At 39.1% G+C, this 26,962-nt stretch overlaps 2 protein-coding genes across 2 annotated transcripts in view; one reads left to right on the forward strand and one right to left on the reverse strand.

Annotated features, from left to right (window-relative positions):
- cacna2d3a (calcium channel, voltage-dependent, alpha 2/delta subunit 3a) overlaps positions 1–26,962 on the forward strand; it is a 645,952-nt gene that overhangs the window by 442,479 nt on the left and 176,511 nt on the right. The gene's annotated exons all lie outside the window — the stretch shown is intronic.
- LOC122559008 (leucine-rich repeat and transmembrane domain-containing protein 1) lies at positions 1,391–15,805 on the reverse strand. The gene is made up of 3 exons (XM_043708086.1): positions 15,516–15,805; positions 12,818–13,414; positions 1,391–2,672 (listed from the first exon to the last, which is right to left on the reverse strand). The coding sequence occupies exons 1-3, from the start codon at positions 15,520–15,522 to the stop codon at positions 2,239–2,241; spliced, it is 1,038 nt and encodes a 345-aa protein (XP_043564021.1). The 5' UTR covers positions 15,523–15,805; the 3' UTR covers positions 1,391–2,238.

Consider the following 26,962-nt stretch of genomic DNA (forward strand, 5'->3'; position numbering starts at 1 on the left):
CCTGCTGCTCAGCTAGAGATTAAAAATCCACTCATCTTTGTTTGAAGAACATTTCCCTGGTATAATAATCATTATTATTCTTTCCAAACTCACTTTGTTCTTTAATTATCCTCAGTAATTAAAGTGATGGGGTGAAAGGTGAAAGGGCTTGGAAACAGGAGAAGCAACAGGTGGATGACTTCTGCCTTACACGGTGCATGAGATCTATATGAAGGGCTTTTGTTCAAACCTCAATTCTCCTGCTCCTCAGATGCTGCCTGTCTGCTGTGCTTTTCTAGCTTTTTAACTTTCACTCTCCAGCATCTGCAGTCCTCACTTTCTCCTATTCTACACATTAAGCAAATACTGATAGGCAGATGAGTGTTACAGTCCCTCAGAAGACAGGTTATATTCTTATGCTGTCACCTATTTCTGAAAATTGATTGCAAATGCTGATGATCGCCCTAAAGAAGATACAAAGGAATTTAAAAGATGTTTCCAGGATTGTTTAACCATGAGGAAAGATTGAACAAGCTATTTTCTTTGGAATAGAATAAGGACAGTTTTAATTGGAGGGTGTAGGTTTATGGGGGGGGGGGCTCAGGTAAATGGGGACATCATTTTCAATTGACAGAGATGTTGCCAAATAAGGGCCAAGTATTTGTAGTAGAAGGATTACCGATGAGATGAGGGAAAAGATTCAAACCAGACAGTAACTTATGTCTGAAACTCACTGCCTGAAAGGGTGATAGAGGTGGAAACTTGCATCATTCTTAATAATTACTTCATTGGGTACCTGAAGTTCTGTAACCTAAAAGATTATAAACTAAGATTCAGAAATGGGATTTCATTCGACAGCTCTTTTGTAGCAGGACAGGCATGCAAGCTGAATGGCCTTCTTCTTAGCATAAATCACGATTATTCAGAGGACATATCTATGTACATGCGTATACTTGATGCTGTTGTATTCTAACGATAGTTAAGGTAATACTTTTTTAAAGTATTTGGTTAGTATCCTCCACTTGTAGAAGGTTATCATTCAGATTTTTTCTATGAAAAAGACACTTATGTAAAGGTATAGTCTAAATATCAATATTTTAAACACAAATTAAATTGAATAAGAGGATATTCATCACATGTAATGGTGTCACTGGCCCATGCTAATAGATGAGTGAGTCCACATGAACTTGCTTCACAGATGTTCTTCAGACTGATTTGCTCTGTTTTAGAAACCACTGTTGCTACATAGCAAAGTCGGCTGAGAATTAGTTTAATGTAAACGTTGTAAAACTAAGAGAACTTATACAACATATATTAAGACCTTGAAAAACTTTTATATTCTATTTTGTCTTGAGGTTATGTTAATATGTTGATGTAATTCAAGAAGTAAAACAGATGTATATAACGTTGGCAGCTCTTTAATTTGAAATTTCAAATATATGTATGATTGATTACAGATTACATTTTTCACAAAACATCTTTTAACAACTACTTTTCATATTAACTGTTTGTAATAATTAAAAATTGATACTATATTCTATCAGGAATCTTGATCTCTTTGACTTTTTATCCTTTTGAAAACAATGGAGTGATACAACTATTGGTCATGTTAATCTGAAAATATTTTCAGAAGGTTTTCTGATATATTTTTGGTTTTCGGTGATTTAGGCTTCAAAATTATATTGTACTATATTAGCCTATGTACACTTAATACTTTAAAAGATTTACTTTTTCATTCATTATAAAAAAGTGAATGCCTCTGTGGTTATATTAACAAGTGACATACTACAGTTTCGCTACATAATTTCAAGGCCATATTCTTATATGGCTTATTTGAGCAGAATAATTTTATCCCAAAACGTAATACAAAATAAATTGCTGAAATGTATCTTTAGTAATGGATACCAAAGTGTTCCCAGTTACAATTTTGAAGAATAGACTAAATTACTAATAAGAATAAATTGTATCTTACAATTAATGGTTAAATGGAAACGACAAATGATCCTTTTTGCACTATATCATTGAATACATAGCATTCTCTATAATGTGTTTAATAATCTTATATGTTTCCCTTCTTTGTTTGACTCTACACCTTATTTATAATTGACACTTAGTTTAAACTTAGTCTAAACTAATATACACATTGAATGATTTACATGCAAAATTCTGAAGGTCCAAAGTACTTTAACAATTAAAACAGGTACATTAGATATCTGCTAACTTATGAATATATTCTAAATGCAGTCGGGAAGTCAAAATTCACGGCAGTGAACCGTCTAGTGGCTCCTTTTCTTCTGCACTTCCTTGTTCAACCTCTGGACCCAGATGTTCCAATTTCTTTAGTTCCCTTTGATATTTAGCCATAAGAGCTGCATAAGAACAGCCATAAATTGCAGCTGCCAACATCATCAGGCAAACTATGCCACAGATGACACCAGTTATCACAATTGTGGCAACAGCATGACGTAAGCTGCCTGTTCGTGGCTTGGACTTTGCAGTACAGTCTGAATTATTGTCATTTTCATTTTTGACATGAAGGTTTTGTATAGTAGGATTTCTGTGGTCAGAGTCTGCATGAGGTGACTTATATTCAACAGAGGAACATGGTTCGAATAATTCATGAGGAATTTTCATAAGGTCTTTACTTCTTAAATCTTCAGGTTCTGTACAGAGAATCTCATCAATCTGACCTCCTATATAAAACAGAATGAATAATAGTATGAATTTTTTTCTTTTTTTTCAAGTTTAAAAATCTAATCTTCCTTTGCATTATACATTTATTACATCTGGAAGCCTGCCTATGGATATTCAAATTGAAAAATGGCAAAAAAAAATCTTGTTGGGCAGAAGGGCTTTTTCCACACTATAGGGCCTCTATGTTGGGCAGCATTGTGGCTCAGTGGTTAGCACTGCTGCCTCACAGCACCAGGGACCTAGGTTCAATTCCCACCTTGGGCAGCTGTCTGTGTGGAGTTTGTACATTCTCCCCGTGTCTGCGTGGGTTTCCTCCAGGTACTCCAGTTTCCTCCCGCAGTCCAAAGAAGTGCAGGTTAACTGATTTGGTCATGCTAAATTGCCCATAGTCTTCAGGGATGGTAGGTTAGGTACATTAGTCAGGGTAAATATAGGGTAGGGGAATGGGTCTGGATGGGTTACTCTTCAGAGGGTCAGTGTGAACTTGTTGGGCTAAAGGGCCTGTTTCTACACTGTAGGGACTCTATGAAATAAAGGAATTCCAAGTTCCGTTTTGTCCTGTTCCTCACTTTTTGAATTTGTTTCTGAGTCGTTTTATAATAAATGGATACCTGCCAATAAAATTACAAATTCAAGGTTATCTATTGATTCTTCAGATGTCTAAACATGGAAACACTTTTTGATAATGCAGTTTCCCTTCTTTCTTTCAGCTTTGTCCATATTACACAGGGTCACCTTCATATCAATCATAATTTGATTTTGGATTTGGCCAAGTGATTTTTGTAGTCAGATGATTTTGTTGCATGCTAGACCTCTTGAAATATCTCAGCTAGCACCAATACACCCTATTTGTCTGCACCAATGGCTGGATTCTGAAATAACTAGCAAGTCCTGGAGTGGGACTCAAACCCTGAGTTTTCCAGCTCAGAAGAGGAGAACTACTTGCTGAACCACTTCAACTCCCTGCATTATCATTCATTTTTATATTCTGGAAATATTAAATCATATTCATAAAATGATTCAGGTAGCCATTGAATGTGCTGTGGTTTGAGAATTCATACTGTTTGTCCTCATTTGGAGAAGAGAAGAATGTCTCACACCAGATTTACTGGGGAGGTAGTGCTATATTGATAATGACACTGGGCTGGTAATCTAGAAACTGAGCATCATGGTGGCTCAGTGGCTAGCACTGCTACCATACAGCAGCAGGGTCCCAGGTTTGATTCCAGCCTTGGGCGACTGTCTGTGTGGAGTTTGGACATTCTCCCCGTGTCTGCGTGGGTTTCCTCTGGGTACGCCGGTTTCCTCCCACAGTCCAAAAATGTGCAGGTCAGGTGAATTGGTCATGCTAAATTGCCCATAGTGTTAGGTGCATTAGTCAGAGGGAAATGGGTCTGGGTGGGTTACTCTTCGGAGGGTCGGCCCGAAGGGCCTGTTTCCACACTGTAGGGAATCTAATCTGATGAACAAAGGTTATGAATCCACCATAGCAGATAATGAAACTTGAATTCGATAAGAAAATATGGGATTTTAATTAAAAAATGGCTAACCTAAAGTAAATTGTTGCAAAACTCCAACTGAATTACTCATCATATCCTTTAGTGAAGGTCATCTGCCTCTGTACCCAGTTTTGCTGACATGTGACTCCAGATCCACAGTGATGTGGTCAATTCTTAATTTCCCTCTTGGCAATTAGAGACGACAATAAATGCTGGTCTAGTAATGTCATCCACATCCATGAATGAATAAAAAAAGTTAAAAATGAGAAGAAGTGTTTATAGCAAATAAAAACAGGAAATATTTGAAATACTCAACTGATCAGGCAACATCCATGGTAGAAACAACATTCATACTTCAGGTCAGTGGTGTTTCAGAATCCAATGATGGGTCCTTGTCCTGAAAAAAATAACTTTGTTTCTCTCCTGACCTGCTGAGAATTTTCAGCATTTTCTATTTCTATTCCTGACTTCCAGAGGCTGTTTTGCTTTTGTTTAGGTTTATGAAAAACCTCGTTGTCTTTTTTTTAATGCACAACTGCTTAACAAAATGCTTTAAGAAATCAGATTTTCTGGCACGTACAGTAATCCCAAATTCATCCAGAGTTTAATAGCGGTGTAATCCTGGTCTCAAGCAGACCCATAGTAATACTAGGAATTTAGGAACAAGTCAAGATGTCGAAGGTTTCTGAGAAATACTGACTCCAGTTTCCAAACAGTTATGATAATATTGTGTCACAGTACTAGATTACCAACCCTCAGGTTGTAAAATTAAATCCCCATGACGAAAAACTTTTGAATTAATTTCAATTATTCTGTAACTCAAAAGATGGCTGGATTGTAAAAACTCAAATGTTTCACTCCCTTACTCCATCTCATGGACTCATGTCTGTCCCAAATTCTTCAATTGGCCTTTAGTCCCAAATTACTAGGCCTAGCCAGTCACTCAGTTGCATTCCAAGCAACTAGGGATGGTCAAACAATAGGACCATGTCAGATTCACTTGCATCCTGACAACAAATAGCAAAGAAGTTTAATGAATTGTATTGAAGCAATCACAATTGTCCAAATGATATTACAAGTTGACAATATAAAATGGTAGTTGTATAACATAGACGATACACTTAACAAGAGGTGCAACATAAGGGTCTGGAGTTATATATAAGTAAATCATTGTAATTGTCACGGTAGGTTGAAAAAGTAATTTTACAAAGTACAGGATTCTGGACTTTATAAGTAGAGGTCTATTGTTCAGAAAACAAAAAAGCTATGTTAACCTTTAATACTGGTTCAGTCATAAGCTTTTGTCCCCACTTTTGGGCTCTTAACTTTAGCATGAATGTGAGCACTTAAGGAGAATGCAGAAACATTTATAAGATTGATTCCAAGGATTAGGGATGTCAGTTATATTGCTAGATCGAAGAAGTTAGGTTTGTTTTCCTTTGAACAGAGAAAGGTTTAGAGGAAATTTGAAAGAGATATTCAAAATCATGAGGGAACTGAACAGGTTAGTTACAGGTTATTCTATGAAATCAAGAATCAGAGGACCACATATTTAACGTGAAGAGCCAAAGACAAGTTGAGGATAAACATCTTTAGGTAGCAAGGATCTGAAATGCACTACCTGAAAGTATGATGGGAGGCAAAATCAATAATGGCTATCAAAAGGGAAGGAATACATAGGATTTGCAATCGATAAACTGACCAATCAGCCAAATCAGTATGATGGCATTTGTGCTCTAATCAAGCCCCATCACATTACCCCCCCATCCAAATCTACCATCATAACTCTCTATTTCCTTCTCCCTTAAATTTCCATTTAATTTCCTGTTAAATACATCTATACTATTCAGTTCAATCATTCCCTATGGTAGCGGGTTCCATACTACTCTGCAGCATAAAAGTTTCTTCAGAATTCCCTGTTGGAGTTCATAGTGACTTTCAAATTCAATCTTTCTAGGTATGTTATTCCCCACAAAAGGAAACATATCACTGGTGGGGCGAGGGGAAATGGGGCCGGGGGGGTAGGGGTGATGTGGCAGTAACATACTGACACAATGGTAATGTCACTGGACTAACAATTCAGTACCTCAAATTAATGTTCTACGGTTTGAATCCTGCCATGGCAGACAGGGAAATTTGAATTCAATGAAATACTAGCTAAATGGTGACATTTAACCAGTTGATTGTTCATTAATGAGTTCACTAACCCCTTTTAGGGAAGGAGATTGGTGATCATTATGTGGTTTGGCTTACATGTGACTTCAGACCCAAGTAATGTGGTTAATTCTGATCCACTCTGTGGGCAATTAGGGATAAGCAATAAATGCTGGCCTAGTCAACAACACCCATACCACATGAATTAATTAATTTCTGTAGCATCTACTTTGTCAAAAGCTTTTATAATTTACAGAACTCTATTCAATAACCTCTGAGTCTTGTTTATCAAGAGAAAGGAGACCCAGTTCATCAGTCTTTTCCTGATTTTTATTTTCAATTGAAACAACACATTTCTGGTATCAATTTCGTAAATTCTGTCTGCATTCTTTCCAATGCCTCTATATTCCTTTTATAATATAGTGTCTAGAACTATGTACAGTACTGTAAGTGTGATCTAACCAAGGTGCAATACAAATTCAACATAACCTCACTACTTTACAATTCTATCCCTCTAGAAACCAAGCATTGTGTTATTTTGCTCTTTTTAAGGCTGTGTTTACCTGTGTTACGTCATTTAGTGATTGGTATATGTGTACTTCAAGACCCCTTCTTACTTCTACTCCATCTGAATTTGCATATTCCTAGAAATAAGTAGCCAAGCCTATTCTTCCTACTAAGCTTCACAGTTAACTGTGTTGAACGCCATTTACCAATTATTTGTCTGTTCTGCAAATTTATTAATGTCCTCTTGTAATTTGCTGCAGTCCTTCACAATATTGACAATTCTCCTCCACCACTGCTTCCCAAACAATTTGGTGTCATTTGCAAACTATTTAAAAAATGGCTTTTTGATTCTGAAGTCCAAATAATCGATCTCAATTGTGAATGGCAGTGATACCTGTGGAACATCGTCCCTATCTTCATCCACTCTGAGTAACAACCTTTTATTCTCAAACACTGTTTTCGGTCTTGAAATCAGCTAGCAAATCATTCTGCCACTTGCTCTCACTTAAAGTACTTGAAGGAAAAAGGAATCAAGACTACCAGGAAATGACAGGGGAGTGGAACTAACTAGGTTGTTCTTGGAAAGACTCAGCACAGACTCATAAAGCCAGTGGCCTCCTACTATGCTGTAACCATTCTGTTATTCTATGAAATCAGTACCTAGCAAGCTAAGTATGAGCATCTTGATCCTTATGAAGACATTTGTTGTCATTATGGCTCTGTTGACTGGAATCTTCAAAGCCATGACTGAAGCTTTCAGTAATGCATGTTTCACTGACACAAATGAAAATTGATCTTGAAAACTGCCAGCCACGTAGCAAGCAAGATTAAGCTCTGATTCTTCCATCTCTCTGCCCCAATCTAGATGAAAAAGTAAAGCTGGGCAGAACGTGGAAGTCATGATCCATCTCTTCTGAGCTCTGATCAAACCAGACCATGAGCACTGTGTCCGGTTTTGGTCACCAAGTCATACAAGAGATACATTCAAGCACTGGAGGGATTATAAAGAAAGAATACAAGGTACCCAGAAAGTGGCGGGAATGTGGAACTTGCTACCACATTGACTAGTTGAGGGACACAATATAAATACATTTGAGGGGCAGGTGAATATGCATTTAAAGTCAAAGGAATAGAGGATTATGATGATAGTTGAGTTAAGAAAGGATGAAAGAAACCTCAAGTGGACTATAAATACCAGTATGATCTGAATGGATTGAATTGCCTGTTTGTATGCTGTGTATTCTTTGTCATTTAATATTAACCCTATCTGAAATGTGATATTAGACCATAATGCAAATTTTCAATCTGGCATATGGTAATCTCATATATATAGGCCTGCATTATGTGGTTATATTGACAGTGAACCAGCTATTAGTATTTGCCATGACAACTGGGAAATTGACAACCTCTGATGTCCACACTGTACTTTTAAATGCAAAGTCCAGAGGTTGCTAACAGTGATTACCCACTCCTCTATAGGATCTACTGCTGAACTCCTGTGAATAAAAGACATCTAGAAATCATCTGAATTGATGCGAACATGTCATTTTACATTTTCAGTCTCTGTGTAAACACCCTTGAAGGTTTACTCTTTGTGTAAATTTATTTACACAAAAGTGTAACTTAACCAAATTACGCACTTTGGATAAATTTGGTTAAATTACATTTTTGGTGTAACTAGATTCTTAATATCTTACTAAGTTCATAAGTATTGCTAGATGATCTGACTCTAAAAATAAATGATGGAATGTTAAATTTCCCATTATAATAGGTTTGATAGATTCCACAGACCTTTCAAAAAATTTTTAAAAATTACATTTGTTTAAGGTATTTCAGCTTTTATCTTAATTCCAGTGTGTGCATTGATCCTTATTTCATTGTCTTTAAAATAATTAAACAGTAAAAGATAATCAGCAGCTATTACTTTCTGATTTACTGTAACAACTCATCAATGTGGCTGGCTGCTTGACCCAGCTGAAGACAATATGCAACTGGATAAAAAGTGAATGCAGTCACTGTTGGGAAAGATCTCTACACCGCAGAGATCACTAATTTTTGTAAACCACTTTCCTTACGGTGGTCAGTGAGAATCATCATTACCACTGACCACAAAGTCTGGAAAATTACATATAATGTAAAATAAGATTGAGAAGATAATATTAATTTGTAGGACCAAGTCAAGGAGGTTTGTGTTTCAACGAGCTAAATGTAAATTTTGCATTGATAGCTGGAGGTTTTGCTAGATAGAGTAATGGATATTTGGAATAGAATTCCAGATAGAATCGAGAAGCTAAAAACCTTGCATGCATTTCAGAAACAATTAGTAGTGGTTTCATGTGGGAGGAAACCATAAGGCATTTGTGAATAGATGTATTCATCTTATTATTGTAATTCTCAGTTTGTAGGAAAAATTCCCTGATATCATAAGGAATGTTTTTGCATCCAGAACCTGGGAATACCATTTTATTTCATTTGTTCATGTTATGTGAACAGAACCAGTATTTATTGCCCATCCCTATTGGTTATTAAGAGGGTAATGATGAACAATCTTCTTGGACTGTTGCATAGTGTGAGTATGTCTATGTTGCTGTTGGGGAATGAAAGAACAACAATGTAGTTACAAGTAGGCTGATGTGTACTTTTAATGGTAACTTGCAGGCAGTGTGTTCTCATGTGCCAGCAGCTATTGCTTTCTAGCTGGTACTGATTGTGGATTTGTAAGGAGCTATCAAAGGATCCTCGACAAGTTGTGCAATGCATCTTGTAGATAGTGCACCCATGGTAGGGGTAATAAATGTTTAAAGTTGCATACAGGCTGCTAATAAAATGGGTTGTTTTGATCTGGATAGTGTCAAGCTTCTTGATTCTTAATGATTATCATCAAGCTAAGAGGAGAATATTCCATTACACTTCTCCCATGTGACTAATCAATGAGGGAAAGATGTTGAGGAATCATAAGTTATCCTGAGTAATCTGTGTTACTCATCAAAGAACACCCAACTTCTAACCTGCTCTTGTAGTCATAATATTTATGTGACTAGTCCAGTTGAGGTTCTGATCAGTACGGACCACAGGATGCTGATGGTAGCATAATTCAGTGATGGTAATCTCAGTGACTATCTAGGGAAAGTGATTTGACCTTCTTTTGTTGGAGATCATCACTAACTGGCATTTGTTGGTACAAATCCTACTTGTCACGTATCAGCACAAGACATTTTGCTACTTGTTCTTGAGATCTGAACATCCCTGGCATTTATTTATTAACATCATTTATTAATCATCTATAAGGAGCTTTGAGCAGGTCATGGTGAACCACCTTGAACCACTGCAGTTTTGCAGGGCTGTTAGGAAGGAAATTCCAAGATTTTGACACAATGAGCGTGACCAAATATGAGTCACAATTATCTCCAATTATTGTTGTCCAGGTCTTATTTCAAGGGGCAGTGACTGCTTCATTATCTGAGAAGCTGTGAACGGAACTGAGAACTCTGCAGCCACCAGCAAACATCTGCACTTTTGTCCTTAACAGTAGAGGGATCTTTGTGTAAACAGTTGAAGGTGGTCAGGCCAAGGATACCACCTTGAGGAGCTCCTGCAGTGATATCCTGGAGCTGAGCTGATTGATCTCTAATTTCCATTTTGATAAGAAGGTTCCAGCCAGTGGAAAGTATTCCCTCTGATTTTGATTGACTTCAGTTTTGCTAGGGTTCCTAAATTACATAGTCAAATACATCCTTGATGTCAAGGCAATCTCTCCCCTCAACTCTGGAATTAGATTAGATTAGATTAGATTAGATTACTTACAGTGTGGAAACAGGCCCTTCGGCCCAACAAGTCCACACCGACCTGCCGAAGCGTAACCCACCCATACCCCTTTACCTAACACTACAGGCAATTTAGCATGGCCAATTCACCTCACCTGCACATCTTTGGACCTTGGGAGGAAACCGGAGCACCCGGAGGAAACCCACGCAGACACGGGGAGAATGTGCAAACTCCACACAGTCAGTCACCTGAGTCGGGAATTGAACCCAGGTCTCTGGCGCTGTGAGGCAGCAGTGCTAACCACTGTGCCACCATATCCATATTTGAACAAGGCTGTAATTAGATCAGGAGCTGTCTGATCTTGGTGGAGCTCAATCTAAACAATTGATTTATACACCATCTTCACATCCACAATGAAGCAGCTTGTCTTCCCACATTTGCTATACACAGTATCTGAAGAAATGTGCAAGAGAATAAATTCTGCCTGAGGAGCTAGTTTTGGGGCAGAACTCAACCCTGTTTTGTTTATCTACTCTATGAACAATGTCTACTGGAAATCGCAGTTTGAATCAGAATTGCAGTTGGAAACTTTTACATATAATTTTGATTATCAGGAAGAAGAGACTGTGTTGCAGGGATAAGAAAAAAGGGAAAGGTAATTACAAAGCACTGCAGTTTGTGCTTATAACTTGACATATTAGCATGCATCCACATTCACTAATCAATAAAACTATTAAATCGTGCAACGTGGCTCTGATAGATTTAATTTCCCATACTTGGAGCCTCAGAATCACAGAAGTCTGATTACACAGACAGAGGCTATATGGTCCATTTACCTGCATTGGTTCATTAAATGAGTATCATTACCTAGTGCCCATCTCCACTTTTGTCTCCTCACCTTGCACATTGTTTTGATCCAAATAATTATCCAATGTCACCTTGAATGCTTGAATTGTACCTACCTCCACCACACCTCCCAGCAGTGCATTCAAGATCCTAATTATTTTTCCTTACTTCATTCTTGTTTGTTTTGCAGATCACTTTAAATTTATTACCTCTTGTTTTTATTTCTTTTATAAATGGGAACAGTTTCTCTCTATCCAGTCAATCCAGCCTGCTCATGATTTTGAAAACCATTATCAGATCTCCTTTCAATCTTCTCTTCAATGAGAGCAGTCCCAATTTCTTCAATCTATCCTCATAACTGAAGTTCCTCATCTTTGGATGAGGAACTTCACAGTTTCTGCACTCTCTCTGATGAGTTCACATCCTTCCTACAATGTGCCACCCAGAACTGTATATAATTCTCCAGCTGAGATCTAACAAGTTGGATATCATTTCCTTGATCTTGTAATCTGTGCACCTATTAATAAAGTTAAGGATACTGAATGCTTTACTTACTGCTCTCTCTACCTGTCCTGCCACATCCAATGGTCTGTGCACATTTGATAACAAGTTCCCTCTGTTCTTGCAACCCCCTTTAGAATTGTACCCCCAAAGTTTCATTGTAATTTTCATTTCATGACTCCTTGAATTTGTGTGGTGAGTATAGAAATTGCTTAATATTGTATATTTCTATCTTGGTCTTTATGCTATTTTTAATTTAGGATCAACCTTTTTTCTCCTATGTTTCTGATTATGTCAATGTCCTAGTCCTTCACTTAAGAAACAGTCAAAAACAAAATATGTTCAAGGATCAGAAAAATCCTCAATTATTTTTCTGTCTGTTACTCTGTCTACTGTCTCATGTTGTGTCTAGGAGTCACTCTAATGAAATATTTATACTTGGTGAAATTTCATGGATGTTCATAACCTATGTCAAACTTTTTTTGCACAACCAATCTGCCCTGACTATAATATAATTGAGAGCATGATTCACATATAAGGTCACCCTTTTGTGATTATTATACATAATTATTTAGAAGAAAAGCCTATAACACTATTATCACAAGGAAGTGAAGTGAGAGATAAATTCCTGTGTGTTCGGGAGAGCTGACAAGAGGCAGGGACAAGTTAAACTAGTGCTAAGAAACGATTACATTTGTTACTCATATTGTGATACAGCTTTGATGTTTCACTGAGCTGGAATTATTATAATATTGACAAGAGTGTTAAAGACTGTAGCTTCCAGTATCTCTTAAAGGTCCATTCAGATTTTGTGCATGAGAACAAACAGCATAAATAGTTCCTGAAATAGTAAAAACAATTTTACTACTAACCTTTGTACAGAAAGCTTTCTAGCCAGAGTTTCAATCCAGCCATGTGACAGTCACATATCCATTTGTTTTTCTGGAACAAAAGTACCTGGAGATTTGACAGTGAATCCAAAAGGGCAGTGTCCAGTTGATGAAGTTGGTTTTGATGCATGCCAAGCCAGATCAGATTCTTCTGGTTTTTGAACAAACCCTCAGGCAAACTTGTAAGATTGTTAAATGACAAATCCAGTTGCTTGAGATTTTGGGTTTCATGAAGGGTTTTATTGTCCATGTAGTTGATGGAGTTATTTGAAAGATTCAGTTTGAGAAGATTATGCAATCCATCAAATGTATGTGATGATAAACTTGAAATAATGTTATTTGACAAGTCTAATACCTGCAGTTGAGGCATATCAGTAAAAGCAGCATTTGATATTGTGTGAATATGGTTATTCTGTAAGTATAGGTTTTCTGTGTCAGGAGGAACACCTTTTGGAATCTCTGAGAGTCTGTTACCTGTGCAGCTCACTTCTTTCAATGTAATGTTGCATAGACATCTCTCTGGACATCCATTAACTGAGTATACTAATAAGAGACCAAGAATTCCGAAAGTGATTTCACCTGTAACCAATGTAAACAAACAGTTTTCTGTAAACATGATTGCCTATTGAGTTAATTACTGCCTATGAATAGCAATATTTTTCATCCTGGAGCAACATCATGACCCAATTCCATTATATTTGCAGATTTCGTAATGAGCATTATAAATTAGTGCATGATTCTCCCTACTCCTCTGCAGGGAAAATCATGCACTAATTTACTATGACACAAGTTTCCAGCAATTTAAGATTCAATTTGGAAATGTAAAATTGGGGTGAATCAAAATAAATAGCAATCCTGTCCAATTAAGTTTACTTCTTAGATTTATAAATCTTGCACTGTAAAATTTTACTTTGAAAGTGCATTAAAATCTTCCTATACTTATCACTAATTGGGAAAATGACAAATGTAAAAAATGTCATTGACCGCATGTAAAAATGCACTTAGCAGAATATTTAGCAAATCAGCAGGGTGGCTCAGTGGTTAGCACTCCTGCCTCACAGCGACCAGGAATCTGGGTTTAATTCCACCCAAGGTGACTGTCTGTGTAGAGTTTGCACATTCTCCCTGTGCCTGCGTGGATTTCCTTCAGTTGCTCTGGTTTTGTCCCATAGTCCAAAGATGTGCCAGTTAGGTGGATTTTATTCAGGGATGTGCAGGCTAGGTGGGCTAGCCATGAGTAATGTAGGATTACAGGGATGGGGTAGGCCTAGGTGGGATGCTCTTCAGAGAATTGGAGTGGACTGAGTGGGCCAACTAGCCTGATTGCACACTGTAGGGATTCTGTGTTACTCAAAGACTTTTGGAGTCCAGGAGCTTTCTTATTGGATTCTTATGTAAGATTAGATTATTAATATGACTCGCATATACACTCCACATTGTGTTTTTAATAATTTTCAGAAGTGCAAATCTATTTTCTATTACTTGAGATCTAAGGCTAATGGTGATGAGATTGTGCTTCTTAATTAATATTGGATAATACGTTGTTAGGCTTATTTACCTGTTAAGGCTCTGAACCAGCTACTTCTTTATTTAATGTAGTGGTTCAGAATTTGGCATTCATGATATGTACACTGCTTATCAATATATAAAGCATCCAGGAATTGGGGGTGAGGATGAGATAATCCATGACTTTCCAATCATCAGAATTTACTGGAAAATTTGATCCCCCCCAACCCTCAAAAAGGCAACTCACTCCCACACTCCTCAAGAATGTATACAAAGTGTTGCAGTTGTACATTAATGACGAATTAAATTCAGCACTACATTAGAGCTTCTACTTAACTCCACAAAGAATGCTTTTAGTGATAAGATTACTATTAATGATAAGATTTATGTTAATGAATAGTCATTTGGTATTATAGAACTTGAGTATTGCTGAAAAAGGACCATTTGTTGGACGTTTATGTCTTGCGCTCATCAGGGGAATTTACAAGATTCCAATATTCACAACCTATTGTTCCATTTGAATATGCATTGATACTCCTTTGAATTTCCCAATATGTACAAGACAAAAGCTTTAACAAAACATGTTTTCTTTCTCATCAGTTCAAAAGATTTATGTTCTTGCAATGGTACTCAACCTCTCTGAAATGGGAAGGTCAATAATTGAAACTGTGAAGACTCAGTCCTGCTATTTTAAAATTCTTTTCATCAAATTTTCAAACTTAAAATTCAATTTTTTTCTTACTATACTTTTGTGTCTAATTGATAGTCGCTTTCCCCCTTTATTATTCTGTTTGTATATGATTTGCCTGTAAAGCACCCTATTTTCTCTCAGTTATTCCTTTGTTTCTTTTTCAATCCTTACATCTCATTGGTTCAGAAGCTGGACTGTAGGCCCCATGATTCACCAGGACCCCAGATCATCTGTTTCACTCTCTGCACTGTATCAATTCGCACTTCCAGCAATTGCGACACAAAGAATCATCAATCTGAAGACTGAAGGAAATAACTAATCGGGTACAGTGCATCACAAAATGCCCAACTCCTACAAAATTACTATCAAGCTTAAAGTGCATTAGTGACTTAAGAAGCTGCCCCAAATGTACGACAGACAAATACTAAATAACAATTTCCTATTTTTAACTTATACAAGATCAGCCACTTAATACAGTCTTACCTTGCATTGTTTGTACCTGGTGTTTTCTTTCCTTTCAGATAGAATTGAGCTAATCCAGAGAGTTGCACATAAAAGTTAATACTGATTTATATTTTCAATATTCACAGTCTAGTGTTCCATTTGAACACGAACTGAAGAGGATTGCGTTACCTCAGGTGGAATCATGCAGCCAGTAGTAAGAATTGACTTGTAGGGGTGCTTAGTTTTTGCTGCAGGCTTCCCACAGTGTTTTTCACAAAGTAAGTGCTAGCTTTCCATGTCTCCTCCGAACATACCACATGAGCAGTGGCTGTCAGTTTAGAGGAGACAGCTGTGCCTCACAAATCAAGATTTTATAGCTCAGGTTTTGCAAGTTTTTTTTTAATCTGCCTGAAGTTCATTGGACAAAAATAAACCTGCCCCCTGAAATCCAGGGCAAATGTTAAATTCTTTCAATGTTAGCATTGCTAACAAACCTACTAAGTTGGAAAAGACCATGTGTGACTTTCAATGTGCCTAGATCTTGATTTTAGGCATTGACCTTTACAATATCTGCATGAGTAACCTAGCTTCTAGATGCACAATTTTGACCCTGCTTGTGTTTATCTCTTGGGCCTAATGTTTCTTGCAGAATTTCAACATACTGGTTCCAGTTGTAACTGCCCCTACTAGGGAAAAAGAGAGCATAAAAATAGGAAAACTTGGAAAAGAATGTACCAGTAGCACTGGGACACTATTCTGAGATATACAAACCAAGTCATATCAGAACGCGTCATTTGCAAGTGTTATTTTTCTTCCTTCTAATTAGCATAAATGAGGTTGCAGAGGAATCTGCAGGTAAAATAACAAGAATCACTCATATCCAATGAGCATGTTTCCTTCCTGCTGTGCCCAATATTAACCAGCTCTTTTGAGCAGAAGAGCAGAACATCCACAGAAAGAAAGTGGGAAGTCCTGTTCAAAACATGCATATCAAATCTAATGATTTCCTTAGGACCTGATCTACAATACCAACCAGTGGCCAGTGAGCTGAAGGCAGGGTGTGCTCCCTTGTCAGGCAAAAATTGACAGAATGAGGTTGCAGAAGATCCTGGGACAGAAGATGCTGAGATGGTAAAAGTGATAAAGTGTATCCTCAAGTTCTCTTGTGGACTAGGAGGGTCAGAATTGCACTACTGCCTTCATAAGGAAGCTTCACTTGTCATGATTTATTCCATTTAGTTTGAGCATGGTTAAAAATTGCACAACCCTAGGTTATAGTCCAACAGATTTATTTGGAAGCACTAGCTTTCGGAATGCAGCTTCTTCATCAGGCAGTTGTGGAGGTTAAGACCATGCTCACAGGATTTATAGCCAAAGGAGTCCAGTGTAATGGAGATGTGAAGCAGTAAACAATTTTAGATTTAAACTTTCATCTTTTATAATTGGATATGCTGGTTTCTGTTCTTTGATATGTAAATCTCAGAACTTCTTTTAAGTTACATTCTCAAGATAGCTCATAATTTTAAACAATAGGTGTGAAGTCTGTCTGTGTCCCAATGCTATGTCAGGCTGACAAACCCTCTGTATAGTTTTACAGAGTTTTACGTGTATTCATACTGCAAAATGAAATGTAATTCTGCAAAAACAAATTCACCCCATAAGTTTAAATGTGTGCGCATGTAGGAGCGACAAATTGTGTATGTGAGTGTATGAATGTGGGTGTGAGTGCACATGATAGAGTGTGTGTTTATATATGTTTGTGTGTAAGTTTGGTTAAGTGTGTGTGAGTGTGATGGTGTGTGTTGGTATGAGTGTGGGAGGTGCATGTGTTTGCATATGAGAGAGAGCTTATGTATGAGAGTGTGTGTGTGTATGTATGTGTGTGTGTATATAAGAGAGAGAGAGTTATCATGCAGTGGGGTCACCTGTAGTGTGACATGAACCCAAGGTCCCAGCTGAGGCCATTCCCATGGGTACCAAACTTTGCTATCAGCTTCTGCTCAGCCATTCTGCATTGTTGCTTGTTCCGAAGTCCACCTTGGAGAATGATCACCCGAAGGTCCGAGTTCAAATGTCCTGGACCACTGAAGTGTTCCCTGACTCGGAGGGAACACTCCTGCCTCGTGATTGTGTGGTATCCATTCATCCGTTGTCATAGCGTCTGCTCAGATGAGCCAATGTACCATGCCTCGGAGCATTTTTGCCTGCAGCATATGACCATGTTGGCCAAGTCACGTGAGTACTTGCTGTGTACACAGTGAGAGGTGTCACCATGTGTAATGGCATTACCCATATCGATGCTCTAACATGTCTTGCAGCGGCTGCTGTGGCAGGGTTGTTTGGTGTTGTTGTCCTGAAGGCTGGGCAGTTTGCTACAAATCATAATCTGTTTAATATTTGGTGGTTATTTAAAGGTGAGAAGTGGAGACGTGGGGAAGGTCTTGGTAAAGTGGTCACCCTCATCGATAATGTGTTGCAGGCTGCGAAGAACATGGCGTAGTCATTCGGATCCCGGGAAGTACAGGACAATGAAGGGTACCCTATCTTTTGTAGCTCGTGTCTGTCTGCTGAGGAGGTCATTACGGTTTCTTGCTATGGCACATTGGAACTGGCGGTCAATGAGTTGAGCATCATACCCCGTTCTTATGAGGGCATCCTTGAGCACTTTCAAGTGTTTGTCATGTTCCTCCACATCCGAACAGATCCTGTGTATGCGTAGGGCTTGTCTGTAGGGGATGGCTGTTTTAATATATTCCGGGTGGAAGGTGAAGAAGTGTGTAGCATCGTGAGATTATCAGTGAGTTTGCGGTACAGCAAGGGGCTGAGTGCCCATCCTTGATGGACGTGCGTGTGTATTTGGAAGTTTGAGCATAGTCAGGCCCTCACTGCCGAAATCACAATCCGAGCCTCTCTACCTCCCCTAACCTCCTAATTCTTAGCCTAACTCTTCCCTTGCCTCTTGTGGCTTAAGCTCAGTATCTCCCCGCTTTCACCTCTCGCTGCCAAATCAACTGCTAGTAACCATCCACATAGACCTCTGGCTATGGCCTCAAACAGTTTATTTTATGCTCCTGGCCACAGATCAGACTGCCAACATGGCTAGCTTCAGGCAGGAGAGTGAGCATTCATTTAAATGGGGCTTTCCCATTATGATTAGAAGGGCCTCAACATCTTCTACTTTCTTGGGTTTAACATGTGCTGTGGCATATCCCCCTCACACTCTTCCTAGCTCCCCATCAATATTATATTATTAGACCAATGTTTTGATACTGTGGGAACTTTGACTAGTATCATAGGCTTGACTACCCTTCCTACGTTTGGAATTAAAAGAAAAAACATGCAAATGGGATTTTATAAATAAGATTAAGAAATTTCTTTCATGAAGTAATAAGCTGAGATATTCACTTTATGAGCATATTGATTAAATGCGATAAATGTTAAAGCTGAAATTCAGGCTGAGAAAATATTTCTATGAAGTAATTTAATTGAAATATTTCTCACATTCGATAGATTTACGCAATTACTTTCCTTCACATGATTATTTTAAATAATAGTGTTAATCTCACAAATAAACACAAATACCTAAATTCTCAGAAAATGACTGGACTCAAAATTATTAATGACCAAATTATGTTGATTTTCAAAATGAATTTAATTCCATTTGCTTTACTCTAGTTTAATTAGTTCTATAATTCTGACTACTTGATTCCTACTAATTATTCTGTACATGGAATCCCTATAGTGTGGAAAGAGGCCATTCGGCCTACACCAACCCTCTGAAGAGTATCCCACCAGACCCAGACCCCTACCCTATTCCTGTAACCATGTGTTTCCCATGGCTAATCCACTTAGCCTGCACATCCTTGGACTGTGACAGGAAATGCTCAAAGGCACAGGAAGAATGTGCTAACTCCACATAGACTGGAATCACCCAAGCCTGGAATTGAACCCAGGATTCTAGCACTTCCAGACAGCAATGCTAATCATTGAGTAACCATTCTTCAAGGTTCTTCCCAAAATCCTCGAAATCACAATCTGCATTTATACCTACTTGATCAATGTTGTTAATATCCTGAATGTTTAATTATTAATGTCATATTCAACATTTTTACTAGCAGTGCACATTTTCAATGTGACTTTCTGCATTTTCACTATCTGTTCCAACATTAAACATTTCAAGATAAGCCACATGAGAAGTTATTCCACTTTCAGCCAAAATAAAGAGATTTCTTTTGATCCTACTTAACTGTTTTATTTTCTGATCACATTTTTTCAGAAGGTTGTTAATTTTGTTACTATTCCCAAAAGAGCTTTTAGTAGACCAGAGGCTCATTTAATGGTGGCAGTAATATTATTGTTGCAATTTGTTAACATGGTGAAGGGGGTTATTTTTTTCCAATTGGTCACAGGGCAATATTTATATCATATTCTGAATCTGATTCATAATAATGATCGGGATCCTACAAAGAAAATTCCATGAATAGTGTCAGACCAGGAAATTCCTGTTTTCAGACTAAATCCATGACTGGAAGCATTTCCAGGAGAGAAATCCCTATCATAAGAAGGTGAGAAAACCCATTGGATCTTCTGACAATCAGGCAGTTGCTGGTTGCTGGTGGGCTTTCTGCCTGAAGTAGGACTTGGGATGGGTAAATCCGAGCTGCCAAGAGCTGCCCAATAATTAGAGGTTGACAGCTAATTCAGCAGTGCACAGATAGAAGCTATAGCTGCTCCTGGAACAACAACCTTGGACTCCCAAACGATCAGATCTGGGAAAGGTAAGTGTCGTTTAGCAGAAGTCTTGTGGAGTAGTGTGATGGGGAGATTGAGGCAAACAGTCAGAAGCAAGAGCAGAGAGTGGCTCTCAGCAGCTACCACATTGCCCTAGGTACTGTCCTTCAATTGTTCACAGATTAGTGCAGATCTGTCGGTCAAGCACCCTTCCACACTGACAGCCTGCCCACAGTGATTGACCAATCGGGTAGGTCAACTTTTCCTCATCCCACGTGGCGCTGAGATCATTGCAGTTTAAGTGGGATTAGGTTCTTAAGTGATCTTTAAATGACCATTTAAAGACTTAATATAGTGGTGAGGTGGAATGGTGAACCTTGTGCCTTGCCAATAATGTTTCTTCAGGTAAGAATAGAAGTGACAGGGTTCTGGTCCAGCACCATCCCACCTAAGTAAGTTCACTTGCCCTCCAGGCTGACCCTGCTAGTCCCAGAAGATTCCACCCTAGATTTCCTACTTGTGGCATTGGTTCTTTGTGTGTTCTCTTGCTGCCTATCAACATTGTGCCTTCTTGCTCTAGCTTCTTTATCTTCGCTTTCTAATTGTTGGCAGTCACTTTCTATCAACATTTTGCTCTAACCTCTTCATCTTTCCTTCCTATTTTTGCCATCTGTCACTTTGCCTTACAAGATATAATGGATTGTGCCTCAAAACATAACTTAGATGAAACAAATAAAATGTGAGAAAAGGAAACAAGTGAAATATGAAACATACCCTGGGATTAATGAAGTAAATTTATTACATTCTTTCTTGGAATGTCTGGCTGATTTGCTAAAGGACATCTAAGTTATTGTGTCAGAGGAGTCAAAGTACAGGCAGGATCATGGGCTTCTCTATTAGGGGGCCAAAACTTTACTGGTAGCGGTAGTTAGATGTCAACACCCGTACAACATGACCCTTGGTGAAAGGTTCTGGATTAGTGGTGCTGGAAGAGCACAGCAATTCAGGCAGCATCCGAGGACAGGCAAAATCGACGTTTCGGGCAAAAGCCCTTCATCAGGAATAAAGGCAGAGAGCCTGAAGCATGGAGAGATAAGCTAGAGGAGGGTGGGGGTGGGGAGAGAGTAGCATAGAGTCTGAGGAAATGACCTGGGAGTTGCAATGAGAGAGAGACTCCCTGAGATTCTTGTAGAGAGAAGAGGAAAACTTCTTCAAGGCAGGCATCCTTGCAAGAGGATTCGCAGTAGGGATTCCAGCATCTGCAGTCATTGTTTTTACCTCAACCATAACACCACACAACCCTGTCATTGGCAACCACTGTAAGATGTGTCAGATCATTGACATGGATACTACCATTTCACATCGGGACATCACCCACCATGTATGCGGCAGGTACTCGTGTGACTTGGCCAGCATTGTCTCTCTTGAATAAGATACTCCAAGGCATATAAGATATTCCAAGACATGGTGTATTGGCGAGACCATGCAGACGCTACGACAACACTTGAATGGACACCGCGCAACGATCGCCAGACAGGGATGTTCTCTCCCTGTCGGGGAAGACTTCAGCAGCCAAAGACATTTGGCCTCGGATCTTCGGGTGACCATCCTCCAAGGTGAACTTTGGGATAGACGACAATGCAGAATCGCTGAGCAGAGACTGATAGCCAAGCTCAGTATCCATGAGGACAGTCTCAACCAGGATCTTGGGTTCATGTCATACTACAGGTGACCCCACCACACTATACACTCACACACACACTCACACTCACATACAAGCACACATACACACACAAGCACATATATACAGACATATACACACACTCTCACACAAACACACTCACACACCCACCTACTGTCACAGAGAAATACTTCATCACTAACTTACACACTCTCTCAAGCGTGCACACAAACACACACACGTCCTTCTCCCTCACACACACACAAACACACACACGGGGTGAATTTAAATTTGCGGATTTGAGTTTGCAGATACATTATACTTTGTTCAAAAAGCACACAATCTATCGACAGTCAGTCAATGTGACAATTTTAAATTCCTACTTTGGAAATAACAACAGTGTGATTCCAGGTTGGGGACAAAACAGACTCTAACTTCACACCTTTAATGCATTGTCTGAGCTGGGCTGTCTCCTTATATTTATCTTACAAATACTGATAAAACCTTAAATTATCTTGGGGCAGTAAATTCTGGGATTTGCATATTAATCAATCAAAACCTGCCTCACAATTCTGAGTGATTACATCTAGGTTTGTCTAATATATTGCATCAGTTTTATGACACTGATCGTTTATAAATTCTGTGTTCTATGTATCTTTCCCCACAATCTACCTGATGAAGGAGCAGTGCTCCAAAAGCTTGTACTTTCAAATAAACCTATTGGATTATAACCTAGTGTCCACCCGAGTCCTACACCGGCACCTCCACGTCATAAGTTAGATAACAGAAACCAGAATGTATGTGGGGAGTTCCTGGACTAGGGGTGATAGGACAGTGTCGAGGTAGGTAGAGATGAGTTCAGTGGGGCAGGAGCATGCTGAGACAATGGGTCGGCCAGGGTGGTCAGGCTTGTGGATCTTGGGAAGGAGGTAGAACCGGGCAGTGCGGGGTTCCCGGACTATGTTTTACCTTGGTGAAAGGTGTCTTCTACCAACTTTGGTTGGAATTGCCCAAAGATGTGTAAGGTGCTTGCCAGCAAACATATAGAGACATTTTGCTCTTTTATATAGATTTTCAATTCTTATTCTAAAGTAGATTATGAACAATTTTAAATATCATATAACAAATATTTGTGCTATAATTTTATCAACTAAGGGTATTGGTATGATAGGCTAGATCCTGATGCATGAGAAATTGAAGATGCCATTGCTTATTTATTCGACACTTCAAGTTTTCCAGTTTCATCCAGTGGGCAGCACGGTGGCACAGTGGTCAGCACTGTTGCCTCACAGCGCCAGAGACCCAGGTTTAATTCCCGCCTCAGGCGACTGACTGTGTGGAGTTGCACATTCTCCCAATGTCTGCATGGGTTTCCTCCCAGTGCTCTGGTTTCCTCCCACAGTCCAAAAATGTGCAGGTTAGGTGAATTGGCCACGCTAAATTGCCCGTAGTGTTAGGTGAAGGGGTATATGTAGGGGAATGGGACTGGGTGGGTTGTGCTTCGGCGGTGTGGACTTGTTGGGCCGAAGGGCCTGTTTCCACACTGTAAGTAATCTAATCTAATCTTCCATTTTGGCTGTCAGCCAAAGTAATTTATTCCTACCCTTTCTGCATGAGAGCTAAATTTAGCAAGTACCCAAGAGGGAGATCAGTAAACTCTTCTCCATAAATAGGTTGTGAATATTTGGACGTCTTCTAGGAACAGCAAATGATGCAAAATCGTACTTAATTTTAAATCTGAAATGCATTGGCCAAAGGTAATGAGAAATTTAGGGCAAAAGCAAGCATAAGAAACTAGTTCACAGATCAGCTAGGATTTCATCGAATGGCATATAGGTTCAAGGGATGATTTGGGCCACTCCTTTTGTTTTATTACAAATGAGCGACTTTAGGTCTCTCATCTATTCTGCTCTAAGTTAACTGACTTAATGCAGACCAGACATTAAAGGTAATCAGCCTCAGTAATATACACAAAACAGACTTGTGGTCTTTTAAAAAAAATTTTGCCTGTTTTGGATGGATGTTGTCTAATTTTGTAGATCAGAAACTGAGAGAAATATTTCTGTTCCGCACATTTAGCTTTAATTTCTGTTTTGAACATCACAGAGAAATTCACTTAGGGAATGTACAGGAACAAGCTCACTTGAGGGTGAAGTCACACCAGTCTTAAGCTGACGATTTGAATGGACTAGGGTACAGAGAAAGCTTTGTGTATGAGCCTGAAAAGCCCACTGAATAGATTGGACTCAATGTCAAGAAGGCATCAAGCATTAACTTGTTGAAGGACACTTCTCAGAGCTTGGCACCAATTCTTTCCACCATGGTACAGTGGTTTATCTCCATCAGTGTATATTTGGAGCCCACCATCATACAACATCTTCTGGCAACATTACAGCACAAACAGACTATTATTATAGCTCTGTGTCTGACCATGCGGGTTTGGCCTGTACTATTATTGCTCTGTGTACCACTGCTCCAACAAAATGCCAGTATGTCACAATATTCCATCAATCTGATCTCCAGCAAAGCAGTCAGACTGCTAATATGATACCCTAGGAGAATGGCAGAGACTCCATGCATCATGAACCTGCTTTCCTGTCCGAGAATTTGTGTCATTCCACCAATTCCTTTGCTGTTTTCTTCAGCCAGACTGCTGACAGTGGGTCAAAATAGTCTGCTGTCAGGCTATCTGGGCCAGAGCCGGTCCTAGTTATCCTCCTTGATTACTTGCAATCGCCTTCTTTGGAAATCAACAGCCTTCTACTTTCATGTCTCAGCCACTGGGAAAAAACCTCAAAGAGGTGTGATGACAGACAAAACATGTGGAGTGGAGGCACTAAAGAGAATGCACGAGGGAGATTAGTCCATTTTTTTGTATGTTAGGTTATTTATGAATTCATAAACTTAATGTGGAATATGCATTTTCTTGTGATTTTTATTTTTGTCACATTAGACAGAGATGACTTGGTGGCCAATGCATTTTATCTCCTTCATGGAATGTGGGTGCAACTGGCAAAACATGCATTTACACTTTCCCTGGAGAAAGTGGTAGTGAGCTGCCTTCTTGAACCCCTGCATTCCATAGACAGATTCACCCACATGCTGTTTGAAAGGGGATCCCAAGCTATTGACCAAATAACACAGAAGGAGCAGCATGTCTGAATGGTCTGTGGCTTGGAGGGGCTCTTGCGGATAGTGGTGTTGCTATGAATCTGCTGCCCTTGCCCTACACAGATGGTAGGATTTGGGAGAGGCTATGGAAGGTGCTTTGTTCTACTGAGGCAACACATCTTGTAGACATTAGAGTGCGTTGCGACTGTGTATCAGTGATGAAGTGGTAAATATTGAAAGTGCATAACAGAGGGCCAATCAACTGGGCTGCTCTGTCTTGGTTGATGTTAAAGTTTTAGTCAACCAGACAAGGGTAGAGTATTCCATCACACACCTGACTTGTGCCTTGTAGATGGTCTTTGGGGTATCAGGATGTGAATTACACACTACAGGATTCTTATCCTTTTATAGATATGTATTTATATGGTTGATCTAGCTCATTTTCTGGTCAAAGGTAATCTCCAGAGTGTTGGCAATGTCAGTGTGTGGCACTTCTGTGCTGCAAATGTCACTTGCTACTTCTCAGCTCAAGTCTGGACATTATACAGGACTGGCTGCATAGGGGCATAGGCTGCTTCAGAATCTGAAGAGTCACAAATGGTACTGAACATTGTGAAGTCTGTGTATGTCCCAAACTGACATTCTGATGAAAGAAGCTCATTGGGGAAACAGCTGAATAGTTGGTTAAGGACACTATTCTGAGGAACATCTGCAATGATTTCTGTGACTGAGATGATGGACTTCAAAAAACCACAACCATTTTCCTTTATAAATACAATGCCAACAAGTGTAGACATTTTCCTCCGATTTCCATTTAGTCTAGTTTTCCTAGGGCACCTTGATGCCACAGTCAGTCAAATGCTGCCTTGACATCAAGGGCGGTCATTTCCATCTTGTCACTGGAATTCAGATCTTTTGTTTAATTTTAGACCAAGGCTTTAATGAGGCCAGGAGCTAAGTGGTTCTGTCAAAACTAACACCAAATGTTAGTGATCACATAATTGCTGAGGAATTGCCAATATTGCTTAAAATGGAGGATTGACTGATTGGGAAATAATTGCTCATGTTGAAACTGTTCTACCTTATTTTTGCAAAAAACGTCTGGACAAGCTTGCTCATTGTCGGGTAGATGCCAGTTCTGTAACTGTACTGGAACAACTGGCTAGGAGTGTACTAAATTATGGAGCATGTGCCTTCAGTACTATTGCAAGAATGCTGTCAGGTGCCAGAGCCTTTGCAGTATCCAATGCCTTCAGTCATTTCTTGATTGTGGCTGAATACAATTCTGCTGATGATGATGACTGGCAGTGCCTCATGGATACGAAGATCTAAGTTGCTATATTTCTGCAAAATCTATGCATTTGTTATGGTAGTAATGCCACACATCACAATGGAGGACATCTTCAGTGTGCAAATAAGACTTTGTTCCCCCAAAAGTTAAGACAGTAATCACTCATACCAGTGAAGTTGTGGACATGGACACCGGGATGGTGGGGACAAGGTCAAGTCTGCTTTTCCCTCATGTTGATTCCCTCATTACCTGCTGCAGACACACTCTTGTAGCTATGCCTTTCAGATTCAGCTAGCATGGTCAGTAGTGGTGTTACCGAACCACTTGGCATTTAAGTCTCCCACCAACGTACATTCTGTGCTATTGACACTCTTCTTTCTTCTTCCAATTGGCATTCAACATGGAGGAGTACTGATTCATCTGTGAGTCGCAACAATAAGTAGGAATAGTAGAAATATATGAGTAGGCCATTCAGCCCATCGAGCCTGCCATGCTATTCAGTAAAATCGTGACTGATCAAATCCTTCAGTGTCTTTTACTCAACCCATCCCCATAACTCTGTGTTCTACTGGTAATCAGAAATCTACCAATCACTCAATCTATCTTGTAGTAATTTGTTTGAACATAATCTTTTAAGTTAACAATAAAGAGCTTTAGCTCCAACCAGATTGC

This window comes from Chiloscyllium plagiosum, chromosome 18, assembly GCF_004010195.1.
Source record: "Chiloscyllium plagiosum isolate BGI_BamShark_2017 chromosome 18, ASM401019v2, whole genome shotgun sequence".
Classification (NCBI taxonomy): Eukaryota; Metazoa; Chordata; class Chondrichthyes; order Orectolobiformes; family Hemiscylliidae; genus Chiloscyllium; species Chiloscyllium plagiosum.